The 17,775-nt window shown below is 40.8% G+C and overlaps 1 protein-coding gene across 1 annotated transcript in view; it reads right to left on the reverse strand.

Moving 5' to 3' along the window:
- Positions 1-17,775, reverse strand: part of ATAD2 (ATPase family, AAA domain containing 2) — a 99,935-nt gene that overhangs the window by 71,929 nt on the left and 10,231 nt on the right. Inside the window, exons 2-3 of the mRNA XM_011973016.1 lie at positions 3,236-3,259; positions 1,765-1,913 (exon numbers count right to left, since the gene is read on the reverse strand). Coding sequence (XP_011828406.1) covers positions 1,765-1,913; positions 3,236-3,259 — 173 coding nt within the window. The remainder of the gene's footprint in view (positions 1-1,764; positions 1,914-3,235; positions 3,260-17,775) is intronic.

Genomic DNA, 17,775 nt, shown 5'->3' on the forward strand with positions numbered 1-17,775 from the left:
TGCCTGTAATCCCAGTTACTAGGTGGGCTGAGGCAGGAGGATCGCTTGAACCTGGGAGGCGGAGGTTGCAGTAAGCTGAGATCATGCCACTGCATTCCAGCATGGGCAACAGAGCGAGACTCTGTCTCAAAAAAAAAAAAAAAAAAAAAAAAAAAGAAAAATCAAAATTCCATTTAAGAGCAGGAGGATTTCAGTCTTCTAAGTCATTACAAATTGTTTATTTATAAGTAATCTAAGAACGATTCTCTCTCTGTTTTTGGAAACAGGGCCTCACTCTCAGTGGTGTGATTACAGCTCACTGCAGCCTTGAACTCCCCAGCTCAAGTGATCCTCCTGCCTCAGCCTCCACAGTAGCTGGGACTACAGGTGTGTGCCACCATGCCCAGATAATTGTTTTATTTTTTGTAGAGATAGGGTCTCGTTCGCTGCCCAGGCTGGTATCAAACTCCCCGACTGAAGTGATCCTTCTGCCTTGGCCTCCCAAAGTGCTAGGATTACAGGCGTGAGCCATGGTGCCCAGCCAAAACAATTATTTCATCAAACAAATTTTACTCTAATTAGGGCTTTTTGCCCTGAACCAAAGATATTCCAGTTCCATGAATTTAGCCAAACTACCTGATCCACTAAAATTGATTTCTTGAGTTTAAAATGGGTTTCATGCCACCTCATTAGACTAAAAACAAAACCAAAAAACCGTATGCACAGACTGCTTTAGAAATTACACCAACACATAGAAATTCATAAATGACTCAGAACTGATAAAAAAAACTTTATAGCAAGCGATCAGAAACAGAACTACGATTATGAATGAAGGCTTTGTATAGACTATTAAGTGGAGCCATAAATCACGAGCTAAGTTATAGTCACAAAAGGTCTCTTTAGATACTCAAATACCTGAGAACTGATCCTACATCAGCTAACCTTGTTAGCTGTACTCATACGTATCACAGGTATCATCTTCGAATAATAAAAGCATGAATAGGTACATATTAAATTTTTTTTTTTTGAGATGGAGTCTCGCTTTGTTGCCCAGGCTAAAGTACAGTGGCACGATCTCAGCTCACTGCAACTTCTGCCTCCTGGGTTCAAGCAATTCTTCTGCCTCAGCCTCCCGAGTAGCTGGGACCTCAGGTGCGTGCCACCATGCCCAGGTAATTTTTTTTTTTTTTTTTTAGTAGAGATGGTGCTTCACCATATTGGCCCGGCTGGTCTCAAACTCCTGACCTCGTGATTCGTCTGCCTCGGTCTCCCAAAGTGCTGGGATTACAGGTGTGAATCACTGTGCCTGGCCACGTATTTTTTTTCTTTTTGAGACTGAGTTTCGCTCTTGTTTCCCAGGCTGAAATGCAGTGGCATGATCTCGGCTCACTGCAACCTCCACTTCCCAAGTTCAAGTGATTCTTCCGCCTCAGCCTCTTGAGTAGCTGGGATTACAGGCATGCGCCACCAGCTAATTTTGTATTTTTAGGAGTGATGGGGTTTCTCCATGTTGGTCAGGCTGGTCTCGAACTCCTGATCTCAGGTGATTCACCTGCCTCGGCCTCCCAAAGTGCTGGGATTACAGGCGTGAGCCGCTGGCACCCAGTCACATATTAATTTTTTATTTAGTAATACTCACTTGTGATCATTTATTTTCAAATAAACTACATGTTATGGCCCTGGAACCTTGATGACCAGTCAAAAATACAGTTCAAAAATTAAATGCAAATCCTAAATTACTGCTTTAAAACTATTTTGAATTAGTGTTCAACCATTTTGTATTACCTTGTAAAATGCCTGCCATTACCAAGTTGCTCCGTTATTTCCACATTCTTCTCAAAACTAGAATCTGAAGAATTCTGTGCATCTTTTCTCAAAGCTCTTAAAGCACGTGTCCGGTGGTAGGTTCCAACTTCCTTAACTGATGACCCATCCTTTAAGAAAAATTAAGAAAGCCATCTAAGTTTTTCTTTACAAAACTCCCAATTTAAATTCCTCCAAAGAGTATTCTCTGATTACAAGTTAGTAACAACTGCTTTTTGCGCAGAATCATTTTGCATCTCCCCAAGAAACTACAAGTTAGTATCTAGAGTAACTATTTCATGATAAACAAGTATCAGCAATGTCTATGAAGCAGCTAATAAAATTTACTGGTTTATAGTTTATAACAAGTAGTTCATAACCACTTTATAAAAAGTAGTCTTGACAGTAAAGTTTTCCACCACTGACAAAAAGTTGTAATAGTTTATTATAGTAGGTACTCATTTATTTTAAGGCTATGGAAGTTAGAAAGACTTAAGAAAGATACAGACTCACCAAAATACTGCCACCTAACCACCAGCAGCAATCTCAAAATAACTGGTCCATCAGAATTATAATTTTGGTTTGAACAATGAAAAAGAGTTATTACTATATATTTTGCCCAGTTTAACCCAGATAATGCAACAGCTGAATTAAAAAACTGCTTAGGGGCTGGGCACGGTGGCTCATGCCTGTAATCCCAGCATTTTGGGAGACCTAGGCAGGTGGATTGCTTTGAGCTCACAAGTAACAGAACAACATGGGCAATGTAGCAAAATCCCATCTCTACTAAAATTGCAAAAAAATTAGCCAGGCATGGTGGTGCACACCTGTGGTCCCAGTTACTTGGTAGACTGAAGTGGGAGGATGATTTGAGCCTGGGAGGTGGAGGCTGCAGTGACCCGTGATCGAGCCATTGCACTCCGGCCTGGGCAACAACCCTGCCTCAAAACAAAACAAAACAAAACAAAACAAAACTGTTTAAGTATGTTAATCTGTTGTAAAAACCATACAGCTCTATGTAACTTCATTTTAGTACAATAAATAGACTAGAAGCTAATGGGCTGCTTTATGAGCTAGAGGTTCTGTCATAAAGTATTGCAAAGCTCATACACCGCTCTGAAATCATATAGAGTATTTTCACATTGTAAGTCAAAGGTATCTAAAATACAAACAACAAACAAAACAAACAAAAAAAGATAGGGCCAGGCGTGGTTGCTCATGCCTGTAATCCCAGCACTTTGGGAGCTCGAGGTGGGCGGATCACTTGAGGTCAGGATAAGAGACTAGCCTGGCCATGGCCAACATTGTGAAACCAAGTCTCTACTAAAATACAAAAATGAGCTGGGCATGGTGGCGTGTGCATGTAGTCCCAGCTACTTGGGAGGCTAAGGCAGGAGAATTGCTTGAACCCAGCAGACGGAGGTTGCAGTAAGTAGAGATTGTGCCACTGCACTCCAGCCTGGGCGACAGAGCAAGACTCTGTCATAAACAAACAAACAAATCAAAGACAGAAGTCAAAGTCAAAGGTCCTAACAACTCTATAATTCTATGCCCTACTACTCTGAAAACTGATCAGTTTAGAAAAACAGGCAGTGCTTCAGGAAAAAAACACCAAACATTTGAGTCCCTGGATCACATCCCAGACTGGCTTTACTCTATTGTTGAATGTTGTTTTATCTGGGCATTTATTTTTGATTTGAGCAAAATATTTGGTTGGTTCACAATAAAAAGGATATTTATACCACAATAATCTGTGTAAAAATTAGATAGGTACTTCAAAAATAGTAAATGATGTGTATGATTTGTCACCATCTTTATCAGTGTACCTATATTTGAGGATGTTTGAAAAAAGAATACTTACACCTTGGGTGGTGTATTATTTTTAAGACAAATATTTACATCTTAGATCAGTGTAGTGTAATGTACGACTTTTTTTTTTCCATTTTCCAAGGAAAACTTCCAAGGAATATTTCCAATTTCCAAGGAATATTTCCAATTTCCAAGGAATATTTAAAGGGAATCTACTTCCAAATTATCAACTTTCATGTCCTTTTTCTTAAAACTGATCAGCCTGAAAAGGCACATGGCATCCCATTCATTTGCCTTTCTCCATTTTAAAAAAGAAAGTTCTAAAACCACAATGAGATACCAGCTCACACCAGGTAGAATGGTGATCATTAAGTCAGGAAACAACAGATACTGGAGAGGATGTGGAGAAATAGGCACACTTTTATACTGTTGGTGGGAGTATAAATTAGTTCAACCATTGTGGAAGACAGTGTGGCGATTTCTCAAGGATCTAAAACCAAAAATACCATTTGACCCAGCAATCCCATTACTGGGTATACACACAAAGGATTATAAATCATTCTACTATAAAAACACATGCACTCACATGTTTACTGCAGCACTATTCACAATAACAAAGACTTGGAACCAACCCAAGTGCACATCAATGATAGACTGGATAAAGACAATGTGGTACATATATACCATGGAAATGCTATGCCGCTATAAAAAGGATGAGTTCATGTCCTTTACAGGACATGGATGAAGCTGGAAGTCATTATTCTCATCAAACTAACACAGGAACAGAAAACCAAACACTGCATGTTCTCACTCGTAAGTGGGAGTTGAACAATGAGAACACATGGACACAGGGAGGGAACACCACACACTGGGGCCTTTTGGGGACTGGGGGGCATGAGGAAGGACAGCATTAGGAGAAATACCTAATGTAAATGATGGGTTGATGGGTGCAGCAAACCACCATGGCACATATATACCTATGTAACAGAACTGCACGTTCTGCACATGTATCCCAGAACTTAAATTTAACTTATAATTTTAAAAATAAATAAAATTAAATCTAAATAAATAAATAAAATAAAAAGAGAAAGTTCTATCTCTCACCCATTCTGAATGTCACTATTGTAGACACTTCAAGGTATTAACAACTTTCACAAAGCCAAAGAAAAACACTGGTGTAGGTGTTAAGAAATTGAATGAATAGTCTGGGCGTGGTGGCTCATTCCTGTAATCCCAGCACTTTGGGAGGTTGAGGCGGGCGGATCACGAGGTCAAGAGATAGAGACCATTCTGGCTAACATGGTGAAACCCCATCTGCACAAAAAATACAAAAATTAGCTGGGTGTGGCAGCGCGCGCCTGTAGTCCCAGCTACTTGGGAGGCTGAGGCAGGAGAATTGCTCGAACCTGGGAGGCAGAGGTTGCAGTGAGCTGAGATCACGCCACTGCACTGCAGCCTCGTGATAGAGCGAGACTCCATCTCAAAAAAAAGAAAAAAAAAATTGAATGACTAAAGAAAGGCAACAAATACCTTCCCTTATTAGGTGGTTTTCAATTCTCTGCTTTCAATAAAATTGAAAGGAGACCTAATAAAGCTAAAAGAACATTAAAAATCATTTTTGGCAAGTGATTTTTGATGCATAACAAAAACAAAACTGAGTGGCACTGCTAAGCATAACTCCTTTCATTACTGTCTACTTACTTATATGAACAATACTTACATTTATAAAAACAATGGAACTGATACACAAAAACACAGTCTTGATTTTTTGCTTGTTTGTTTTGCTTTAGGAGCTTTTAATGCTTAGACTGAAAAAGATCACAGGGTAGGTTTTTCATAGTCAATGATCCATCTCTGACAAGGCAAGAATTTTCCCTTCACCCTGGTCACAGGTAGAAGTCCAGACCCTCTCCTAGCAATGTCTTCAGAATGGAGGGGCTACCTTTGCAGTGCAGTGTCTCCCCAACCCAGAGGCAAGAAAGCAAGAAGAGTATGTAATGAGCACCCATGTGCCAGGCCCATGCCAGGCATTTTCAAGAGAGCACTGTCTTTAGCAATAACTATGATACATCCACAGATATATGAACTAATTGGGTGGGTAAGGGAATTTCAACCATGTGAGAGCTAATAAAATCTTACTTTTCTTGCTCACAAAATTGGAATGATACAGAGATTAGTGAAATAATTTTTAAAATCTTACTTTCTATGTTTTATCATTTCAAATCCAAGTAGATAATATGTTCTTGTTGTTTTGATTGACAGAGTATTAATTCTAACAACTCCACCCACAAATGTTTTATTTCTTGGCACTCAGAAGCCCTCTAAGGCTCAGAAATTTTTCTTAAACTGATTTCATGTCCTATTCAAGTGTCATCTACAACCTGCATAACCAGTACTTTGTACGATTTGTTTATACTTTAATTGCATATAAAAGTTTTTAAAGAAATACGTAGTATTTTTATTTAGGTACCTCCAAACTTGAATTCACCTGTGTAAAACATTTTTAAAGGATACAATTCTCTTTTGAGTACCATTACAGCTACGCAGAGGTTTTCACTGGTTCTATTTTTTTACTGTTATTGATAAGCATGCTAATACTGACTGTCTTACATATAGTTGGCATTTCAAATAAATGGCTTGTATGGAAAAAAATTTCACATCAACATAAAATGCAGCGGGTTAAGTGGACTGAAAATGCAAATTAAAAGAGAGAAAAAAAGAATCAAGGTAAACTTTGTCTGCTAAGAGTTTGCTCATGTTCTTATTTTTAAATGTTCCACAACATATCAACTACCTGGTTTTTAGAATGCAGTGGATACACGTAAAGTCTGACATAATAGTTTTATTCTTTTTAATGTCAACATCAAAAGATGACAGAAATTACATCCTTTGAAAGAAATAAAAGAGGGGGAAGTTGAGATGATAACTTAAAACTGTATGAGAGAATAAAGAACTAAAAACCAATTTAGGAACTCTTAGGAGAAAACAGCATCGGATTTGGCAATGATTTCTTAGATGACACCAAAAGCACAGACAACAAAATAAAAGTATGTTAAGTTAGACCTCATCAAAATGAGCACCCTTTATGCACAAAGAACACTATCAATGGAGTGAAAAGGCAACCTACAGAATAGGAAAAAAATTTGCAAATCATATACTGATAAGGTATATAGGGTTTTATATATATATAGACACACACACATATATATATCTCCAGAATATTTAAAGAACTCCTTTGCAAAACAAGCAAACAATTAAAAAATAAGCAAAAGATGTGACTAGAGATTTCTCCAAAGATAAACAAATAGCCAATGAACACATGAAAAGATGCTCAACATCACTGGTCATTAGAGAAACGCAAATCAAAACCACATTGAGATAACACTTCATACACATTAGGATGGCTATTCACACACACACCAAAAAAGGAGAAAATAACAATTGCTGGTGAGGATGCAGAGAAACTGCAATCCTTGTGTGTTGCTGGTGATAATGTAAAATAGTAAGGCAATTCCTCAAAAAGTTAAACACAGAATTTCTGTATGATTCAGCAATTCCACTTTTGGGTATACAGCCAAAGAAGCAAATGCAGGAACTTGCACAAATATTTGTACACTCATGTTCATAGCAGCATTATTCACAATTCCCAAAAGGGGAAGCAACCCAAGTGTCCATTGACAGATGAACAGACCAACGAAATGTGGTCCATACAATGGAATATCATTCCTTTTTTTAAAAAAAGGAAATTTTAACACATGCTACAATATGGATGAACTCTGAAGATACACCAAGTGAAATAAGCAAGTCATAAAAGACAAGGCTGGGTGCGGTGGCTCACACCTGTAATCCCAGCACTTTGGGAGGCCAAGGCGGGCGGATCACGAGGCCAGGAGATCGAGACCATCCTTGCTGACACAGTGAAACCCCGTCTCTACTAAACACACAAAAATTTAGCCGGGCGCGGTGGCGGGCGCCTCCCAGCTACGTGGGAGGCTGAGGCAGGAGAATGGCGTGAACCCAAGAGGCGGAGGTTGCAGTGAGCAGAGATTGCACCACTGCACTCCAGCCTGGGCAACAGAGCGAGACTCCATATCAAAAAAAAAAAAAAAAAGACAAATATGATTACTCTAGGAATATGAGATTCACAGAACAGTCACATTCAGAGACAGAAAGTAGAATAGTGGTTGTCAGGGACTAGAAGGAGACAGGAACTGGGAGTACAGAGTTTCAGTACTCTGAATGGGTACAGAGTTTCAGTTCTGGAAGATGAAAAAGTTCTGGAGCTGGATGGTGCTGACGGTTGCAGAACAATGTGAATGTACTTAACGAACTATATGCTTAAAAATGGTTAAAATGGTCAATTTTATGTTATGCATATTTTGGTACATTAAAAAAGGAAATAAATGCTACCACATTCCTGAGGATAAAAAAAGATTTTGTTTCCTTACAAAACAAGAAAAGGGGTGGGTGGGGATAATACTAGGAAAAAACATTTCCTAAGAAACTTGGAAGACAATCTTGTAAGTGATATAAGAGAATCTTTGATTTGCATAGTGAATGCCTTGTCATTCTCTCCAAATAAGCACTAGGCAGCAAGAAAGACTCAACAATGTGGGGAAAAAAAATGTTTTGGGGGAGTCCCCTATATAGAGCATACACTAAAAAAATTTTAAATGTATCTTTCAAAAACAGTTCTAACAAAAGCAATATAAAAATAAAAGCAATACATGCCCATTATAACTGGAAAAATGAAAATGTCACCCTTAATTTCAGCCATTCACAGACAACCTCTTTTAATCTCTTGGTGCAAAAACCATTTTTTTTCTATGCAAACATATTTACATGATTTAAAAACTGAGATAATACTATATATGTTTTATAAGTTTTTTCTGGCAATATCAACATTTTTTCATGTCATTAAATATTACTCTAAAAATTTAATGAATAGTATTTCAGCCATTACATGAATCTATTTAACAAATTGCTGAATGTATTATATTTAGGTTGCCTGCAATTTTTTCTGATGTTATAAACATCTCTACATGAATTATCTTGCATATATCTTATTTCCTAAGGAAGACTAGCATAGGTATTAAATAGAAGTCATCTAATCTCCAAGAGGTAAGTTCAACACTGTTAACAGTAATTAACACTGGATGACAGAGATGGGGACTTTCACTTTCTATTTTTCACATTTTCACATGCACTACCAGAAAAAAATTCCTAAAAAGTAAAAAACAGAGAAGACAAACTTAATCTGAAATTTTAACCTAGAGATGTAGTATTCTCATCTATTCTTTGGCTAAAATCTACTTAAATATTGAGAGCACTGATAGTTCTTTAAAAGTGAAGTTTTAAGAGAGGAAATGTTAGTATTTTGTTAAATTTTAAGTCTCTCATGACCTTGCAGAATCAGTAAATTAGCATAGAGAAAAAGCAGCAAGAGAACGACAAAAAAGAAGTTTTCATAAAGTAGACACAGTTGCAAAATAAAAACATTACACGTTATTTTTCACAGAAGACCAAGCTTATTCAAGCTTTAAATTCATTTTTTTAAAAGTATGTTTGGGGGTGGAGGGGGTCAGTTCTCTGAGTCAATTCAAATATCAACAAATGAGGTTTAAATAGGATGTACTCAACACAAATTTAGGGCTCCTTGAAAACTTAAACAGCAGTATATTCTAATATCCAATGATATACATGTTATAACACTATACTTGTGATATCCTTTCTTAGCTTTGTCTTTAAACATGAGTTTAAATCACCTCACCACCTACTCTGTAAACTCCAATTTAGTTTCTGCCTCTACAGCTCTTTCAGTACATTCACAACTATCTCCCAATAGCTAAATCCAATAGGCTTTTCTCAACCTCACTGACTTCTACAGAACTGATCACTTCTTTATTTATTTTCAGAGATACAGTCTTGCTCCGTCACCCAGGTTGGAGTACAGTGGCACAATCATGGCTTACTGCAGCCTCAACTTCCTGAGCTCAAGAGATCCTCTTGCCTCCGCCTCCCCAGTAGCAGCTGAGGCTACAGGCATGTGCCACCACGCCTGGCTAATGATTACGTATTTTATTATTTTGAGACGAGTCTTGCTCTGTCGCCCAGGCTGGGGTGCAGTGAGTGCAGCGGCACGATCTCAGCTCACTGCAATCTCTGCCTCCTGGGTTCAAGCGATTCTCTCCCTCAGCCTCCTGAGTAGCTGGGACTACAGGCAGGCGCCACCACACCCAGCTAGTTTTTGTAGAGACAGGGTTTCGCCACATTACCCAGGGTGGTCTTGAACTCCTGGGTTCAAGTTATCCACCTGCCTTGGCCTCCTAAACTGCTGGGATTACAGGTGTGAGCCACTGTGCTCAGCCAATTTTTATTTTTTTTATTTTAGAGATGGGGGAGGGGGTCTCACTATGTTGCTCAGGCTGGTCTCGAACTTCTGGCTTCAGGTGATCCTCCCACCTTGGCCTCCCAAAGTGCTGGGATTAGAAATGTGAGCCACTGTGCCTGGCCTCTACTTTCTTAAAATGCTTCGATCCCTTGGTTTACATAATACTCTTGGTTCCATGATTCAACTTCTCACCTTTAAAATATAGGCACTGCTTCAGACCTCCTTAATTCTTTTTGTGCTTTGCTGTTTTCTTTTTCTTTTTTGTTGAGATGGAGTCTCGTCCTGTCACCCAGGCTGAAGTGCAGTGGAACCATCTTGGCTCACTGCAAGCTCCACCTCCCGGGTTCAGCCAATTCTCCTGCCTCAGCCTCCCAAACAGCTGGGATTACAGGCGCCCGCCACCACAATAGCTGGGATTACACCACGCCCGGCCTGTGCTTTGTTGTTTTCTGTTCATCCTCAAAGATAACCAGTCCCAACCTCTTAGCAATTCTGGCATAAAACTCCCAATGGTCGGCTGGGCACGGTGGCTCATGCCTGTAATCCCAGCACTTTGGGAGGCCGAGGCAGGCGGATCATGAGGTCAGGAGATCAAGACCATCCTGGCTAACATGGTGAAAACTCAGTCTCTACTAAAAATACAAAAAATTAGCCGGGCGTGGTGGCAGGCGTCTGTAGTCCCAGCTACTCGGGAGGCTGAGGCGGGAGAATGGCATGAATCTGGGAGACGGAGCTTGCAGTGAGCCGAGATTGTATTACTGCAGTCCAGCCTGGGCAACACAGCTAGACTCCATCACCAAAAAAAAAAAAACCTCCCAATGGTCTACTGCTCACTTCTTTAGCTGGAAACAACACTGTCTTCCCTCCCTGTGTTCAACTCTCAGAGATCCAGCGCTGTATTTCTTGACATTTTTCTCCATTCCTACTAATATCACCTTAATTTAAACTCTAGTTTTCTCTGTTTTGGTATATGTGGTAACAATGCATTAATTAAGAACCCAAACTCTAGAGACAGAGTGCCTAGGATTTGATTCTTGGCACATCACTTAGAGATGTGTAATCTTGTGCAAGTTACATAAGGTGTCTTAGTATCCATATACCAAGGATATCAATATACTAAGTATCCTTAGTATCTAGTCTCCATATACTAAGGATCTAGTAATCTAGAATACTTAGTATATGGATACTAGATACTAAGAATCTTGTAATGAGGATAACAATAGTTTATAAACAGGAGAAATATATGTGTCTATCAAGTACTGTGCCTGGCACATAGCAACTGCTATGTAAGTGGTAGCTATTATCATTATAATCTTTTTTTTTTTTTTAAGACAGAGTCTCGCTCTCTTGCCCAGGCTGGAGTGCAATGGTGCAACCTCGGCTCACTGTAATCTCCGCCTCCAGGGTTCAAGCAATTCTCCTGCCTCATCCTCCCACGTAGCTTGGATTACAGGTGTGCAACGCCATGCTCGGCTAATTTTTGTATTTTTAGTAGAGACGGGATTTCACCATGTTGGCCAGGCTGGTCTCGAACTCCTGATCTCAGGTGATCTGCCCACCTTGGCCTCCCAAACAAAGTGCTAGGATTACAAGCATGACCCACCCGCCCAGCCTACCATTACAATCTTTTAACTGGTCTTCCTTAACTCTAGATTTTTAAACTATAATTCATCCTAAACACTGTCTCATCAGATCCCTCTTCTGGCTCTTCACTGTCTCCCAAACAAAGCTATAACTTCTAAACCTAAAATCAAGGGCCCTGTCTTGCTTATGACTGAATACAGAACTGACATGTCACCCAACTCCAGGGAGCACCACTCACTGCCATACCCAAAAGCTCCCTATCTATGCTTTGTGATACTTCATTAAGCTGTATACTTTTCATTTTTCTGTATTGTGTTATGCTTTAAGTTTTTAAAATCTCCTATATGTTACAAATATTCATGTTGAGTTTTGAGTATCTTTCCAAACTTTCAAATAAACATACAATGTTTAAAATAGTACCTTCTACATACTGAAGAATGTTTTATTTTACCTAACACATGGAAAAATAAAAATGTAGGTAAACAACCCAAAAGTAGGCCAGGCGCAGGGGCTCGTGCCTGTAATCCCAGCACTTTGGGAGGCCGAGGCAGGTGGACTACCTGAGGTCAGGAGTTTGATACCAGCCTGGCCAACATGGCGAAACCCTGTCTCTACTAAAAATACAAAAATTAGCTGGGTGTGGCGGCAGGCGCCTGTAATTGGGAGGCGCTTACAGCTACTCTGGAGGCTGAGGCAGAAGAATTGCCTGAATCCACGAGGCAGAGGTTGCAGTGAGCCGAGATTGCGCCATTGCATTCCAGCCTGGGTGACAAAAGCAAAACACAGTCTCAAAAGAAAAAAAAAAAAAAACCAAAAGTAATGTACGATCATCATCGATTAACAAAAATCACCCTACTATATATCCTTAAGTGACTCTTCAACATGAGAAACAACCCTAAATTTACAGAAACCAAAAAACCTTAGACCTTAGAAAACAAAGAAAGTACAGAAATAGACAATGGCTAATCTGATTCTGGAAGAAAAAGAAACTACAGAAAAGATATCCAAAGTCATAAAGTTGGTAGGATGAAAATAAAAGTTTTAAAAAAACAACAAAAAACAAACTTAGAACACCACCACCACAATATTCAGGGAACCTATATAAGTCAAGAAAAAACAAAAACACAAATCCATAAGCCCAGCTGAATGACATTATACTCAAAATGTAAAAACAGAATGTAGTTAATAAATAGGTGACTATAGGTAACTTCAGAACTTGAAAATAATGTCAGCCTGATCAGAGGTAATGAAAGGAGAAGAAAAGAAAGGTCAGCCTGAGATTAGGAAAAATTCAAGTTAATGAATTAATATGAATAAATGTAACCAACCATAAAAGTAACCTAGTCTAAGAAATGCTCTGTCAATAAATATATGGCTGAGGAAACTAAGAAATATCCAAATATAATCAGGGTGATCAGGGAATGAAGTCTCTGAAATGCATGGTTGATATAAACAGCAAGGTGAAATCCAACCAAATGTATTGAATGTAAAGTCCCCAAATCAGAAAATATTCCAATTACAGAGACATGTTTCATTTTTGGTACTGATGGGCTTGTCAGTATGAATATATTACCCCTAAAGACCACTGATTTATTTTAATCACATCCCATGCTAAGTAACACTGAAATTATAATTTGGTGTACACAGACACCTTGAGGTATAAAAGGAAGGAGTACTTTGTCTCAAAAAGGTATAATGCCTGCTGGGAACTGTGGTGGGGGTTGGGGGGAATCCTTTCTACCCTACAACATCCAGCTGAGTGCATTCTAATTGCTCAACCACCATATACCACAAATATGGGATTTATGGCAAATAGTCTCTGTATATTGCTGTTAGGTCTCCTCTGCTAGACTTCCGTCTCTTTAGAGTAACAACAATCAACAACAAATATTTAATATACACTTACTTCCTGCTAGGTTCTGTTCTAGGTGCTGGGATAACACTGCCAAACAAAAAGTCAAAATCCAAGTCCCCGTGCAGTTACATTCTGATTCGGGAAGAGAGAAAAATACTTAAAAATACAAAAGTATAGATTATGTTGGAAGGTGATAAGTGTTAGGAAAATATAAAGCAGAATAAAGAGGCATGTCAGGTGAGTGGTTTGTAATTTTAAATATGGTGCTTACGGTAAGCATCATTGCAAAGGTGAAATTTTAGCAAAGACTTGAGGTAGACAGACTCCTAAATTTGAATCATAGTCACACAGCTTACTATAAGGTGAATTTGGGCAAGTTATTTAAGTCTCTGCGCATCGGTTTTCTCATATAAAAAAAAATCTTATCTACCATGTAAGGTTATAAGGACTGAGTTATTTATTTGTACAATTTCTGGACCACATTAAAGTACAACTCCTGAGGTTTTGTTTTTTGGTTTAAAATAACGTCAAAAAAAAAATAGTTAAAAGAATTGGTCATGCAGATATCCAAGGGAAGAGTACTTCCAGGAGAGGTATACCAAATGGAAAGGCCCTGGTATTAAAGGAGTAGCTATGCCTGTGTGGCTGGAAAAGAGTGGGTTTTGTAAAGGGGTAGAAAAAGATGTCATTATAAAGGAGGCAGGGATGCTTAGGGCTGCTCCCAAACTTACAGACTTTCACTTAAATAGGGAGTCTCAAGAAGGTTTTGAGTGATCAACTGTTTTGACTTTTAATTTAAAAGATTCATTGCATTTGCTGGGCGCGGTGGCTCACGCCTATAATCCCAGCACTTTGGGAGGCCAAGGTGGGCGGATCATTAGGTCAGGAGATTGAGACCACCTTGGCCAACATGGTGAAACCCCGTCTCTACAAAAAATACACAAAATTAGCCGGGTGTGTTGGCCGGCCCCTGTAGTCCCAGCTACTCGGGAGGCCGAAGCAGGAGAATGGCGTGAACCCGGGAGGTGGAGCTTACAGTGAGCCAAGATCGAGCCACTGCACTCCAGCCTGGGAGACACAGTGAGACTCTGTCTCAAAAAAAAAAAAAATTAAAAAGATTCACTGCATTACGAACTGACTATTGGTGGGGCATGGTGGTTCATGTCTTTAATCCCAGCAATTTGGGAAGCTGAAACTGAAGGATTGCTTGAGTCCAGGAGTTCAAGCAACATAGTGAGACTCCATCGCCACAAAAAAAACTTAAAAATGAGATGGGTGTGGTGTCGTGCACCTGTAGTTCCAGCTACTTAGGAGGCTGAGGTGGGAGGATCACTTGATCCCGGGAGGTTGAGGCTGCAGTGAGCCGTGATGGTGCCACTGCACTCTAACCTGGGTGACACAGCAAGACTCTGTCTCAAAAATAAATAAATAAATACATAAAGAGAACTGATTGTTGAGGGAAGGCGGGGGCATAATATATACATCAAACAGTAGAAAACAGGAAGGAGGCCAATCAAGAATTACAATAATCCAGGAAAGATAGCCAGGTGTGGTGGCTCACACCTATAATCCCAGCACTTCAGGAGGTCGAGGTGGGCTGATCACCTAAGACCGGGAGTTTGAGATCAGACTGGCCAACGCGGTGAAATACCAGCTCTACTAAAAACACAAAAATTAGCTGGGCGTGGTGGTGTGTGCCTGTAATCCCAGCTACTTGGGAGGCTGAGGCAGGAGAATCACTTGAACCCGGGAGGCGGAAATTGCAGCAAGCTGAGGTCACGCCACTGCACTCCAGCCTGGGTGACAGGGCAAGATTCTGTCTCAAAATAATAATAATAAATAAGTAAACAATCCAGGAAAGAGATTATGGCTTGAACCAGCATGGCAACACTGGAGGACATATAAAGTGGTCAGACTTGGAATATATTTTGAAAGTAGAGCCAACAGAATTTGCTAATGCACTGGATGTGAGGAGTCAACAATGACCTAAGGTTTTTTTTCCCGAGGAACTGAAAAAAAACGGAGTGGTCATTAACTAAAACTGACGACGGTCTTAATAACTGACAACGACTGAGTCCTAATTATATGCTAACTCTTCAATTAATCTCCTTACATGCATGATCACATTTAATCCTCACTACCAATGTGGTGGGTATCACCCCAATTAACAAGTGTAGAAACCTGCTGATTATTAGTAAACCTGAGAAGCAGAAACTGAAATTCATAATTAACAGTTTTTTCTTTTTTTTTTTTTGAGACGGAGTCTCACTCTGTCCCCCAGGCTGGAGTGCAGTGGCGCGATCTCGGCTCACCGCAACCTCCTCCTCCTGGGTTCACCCCATTCTCCTGCCTCAGCCTCCCAAGTAGCTGGTACTACAGGGGCCCGCCACCACGCCCGGCTAATTTCTGTATTTTTAGTAGAGATGGGGTTTCACCGTGTTAGCCAGGATGGTCTCAATCTCCTGACCTCGTGATCCGCCCGCCTCGGTGTCCCAAAGTGCTGGGATTACAGGCATGAGCCACCGCACCCGGCCAACAGTTTTCTTAAGAGGCTGTATATCTGGCCAGGCAGGGTGGCTCACATCTGTAATCCCAGCATTTTGGGAGGCTGAGGCGAGTGGAGTACCTGAGGTCAGGAGTTCGAGACCAGCCTGGCCAACAGAAACCCTGTCTCTACTAAAAATCTAAAAATTAGCCCGGCGTGGAGGCATAAGTCTGTAATCCCAGCTACTTGGGAGGCTGAGGCAGGAGAACTGCCTGAACCCGGGAGGTGGAGGTTGCAGTGAGCTGAGATCGCACTAGTGAACTCCAGCCTGGGTGAGAGAGCGAGACTCTATCTCCAAGAAAAAAAAAAAAAAGAAAGGTCTATGTATTTAACCAGTATTCAATACATCAGTATGTATCATTATGTTCACATGATCTAGTGTTATCCCGGACATAAATAATCAATCAGTATTGAAATAGCTTTTCTGAACACAGGTTAATAAGTCCAGTAACCAACTTCAGTGCAGAAGTGTTTGGCCTCTCCAGGTCTCTGCCAATTCCTGGCATATGACTGAGAAACAAATCCTGAGTCAGGAAATTACTTGTCTTTTCAATTCAGAATCACAATTTCAGAGATTGAAGGGACTAAAGTTTTTAACCCACTCCCCTCAGCAGAGTAGCAACCAGAATGGGATGCCCAGAGAAGATACTGGCAACTAATTTTATATAGTTATCTATATACAAGATCTTAACAGGAGACTTAATCCAAGACCCTGAAATCGTCTGCTGAACTGAAGAGGATTACATTGTCACTTCCACCAGACACTTCCCCTGAGCCTCTCATTCTCACTCCCAAGTTCCCAACCCTCTCTCAGGTCCTATTTTTCCTACTCCATACCTACCCTCACTCACTTCAACACCTTGAATCCAACTATATTACTTGCTGCTTTAACTAAATTTACTAGCGAGCTTCCTCGACTTCAACCTTCTGTGAATGCTGAAACCCTTCCACCTAGGCCTCTTTCAGCAGCTGGGGTGGGGAGGTGGATGGGAGGAGAGTAACTCTGCTCAGCTTTAACTCTGCCCTGCAAAAACCTTCACTGTACTTCAGACCTAGAAGCAGCACCTCTTTCAAGAGGACCCTCCTCCCTTCCAAACTTCCCCTATAGACACTGTTTGTAACTGCAGCATGACGGAAGAGAAAGGGAACGATTTGGGAGGCAGGCAATCTGAGTTCCAATTTTAGATCTACCCCTTACTGTTTACCTTTTTGAGTCCGTTTCTTCATCTGTCAAAGAGATATCACAACTATGCATTCTCAAAGGGTTATGATGAGGCTTGGAAGGGGGGGTACAGGAAATGTTGGTCCTCATCCCTCCACATTATGCAACCGGGTATTATTCATTGCGATCTTATTACGGAACCCCTCTGGATCGTTAATGGAGGTCAGAGAGCCTGAATTACAACCTGTCCGTCCCTGTGCTCCCTCCCACCCCCCAACGTTTATGGCGCAGACAGAAAGCAGTCAGAGGATGCGTGTTGCCTCCAGGTTGACGCGAACCTAGGGCAGGAGCCTGGGCGATCGATCGGCCAGGAAGGGGGATCTTGGGGGCGGCCGAACAGCTGCCGCTTGGCCCCAGACTGCACTCCGCTGTGGCAGGCTTCGATTTCCTCTTGCGTAAAAGTAGGTGGTGACCAAATGCTTAGTCCTCTCCCGGCCAACCTCAGCTCTGCGACCCGACCCACACCTCCGATCCCCAGAGCTTCCATTTTACTCGTCCTCGACCACACTTCGTCCCCGACAACTGTCACCTAGACCGGCGCCGCCCACCCCCAGGCCCCTCCGGGCGCCGGGCTGCGGACAGTCCCC

The sequence above is a fragment of the Mandrillus leucophaeus genome, unplaced genomic scaffold (assembly GCF_000951045.1).
Source record: "Mandrillus leucophaeus isolate KB7577 unplaced genomic scaffold, Mleu.le_1.0 Scaffold133, whole genome shotgun sequence".
Taxonomy (NCBI): Eukaryota; Metazoa; Chordata; class Mammalia; order Primates; family Cercopithecidae; genus Mandrillus; species Mandrillus leucophaeus.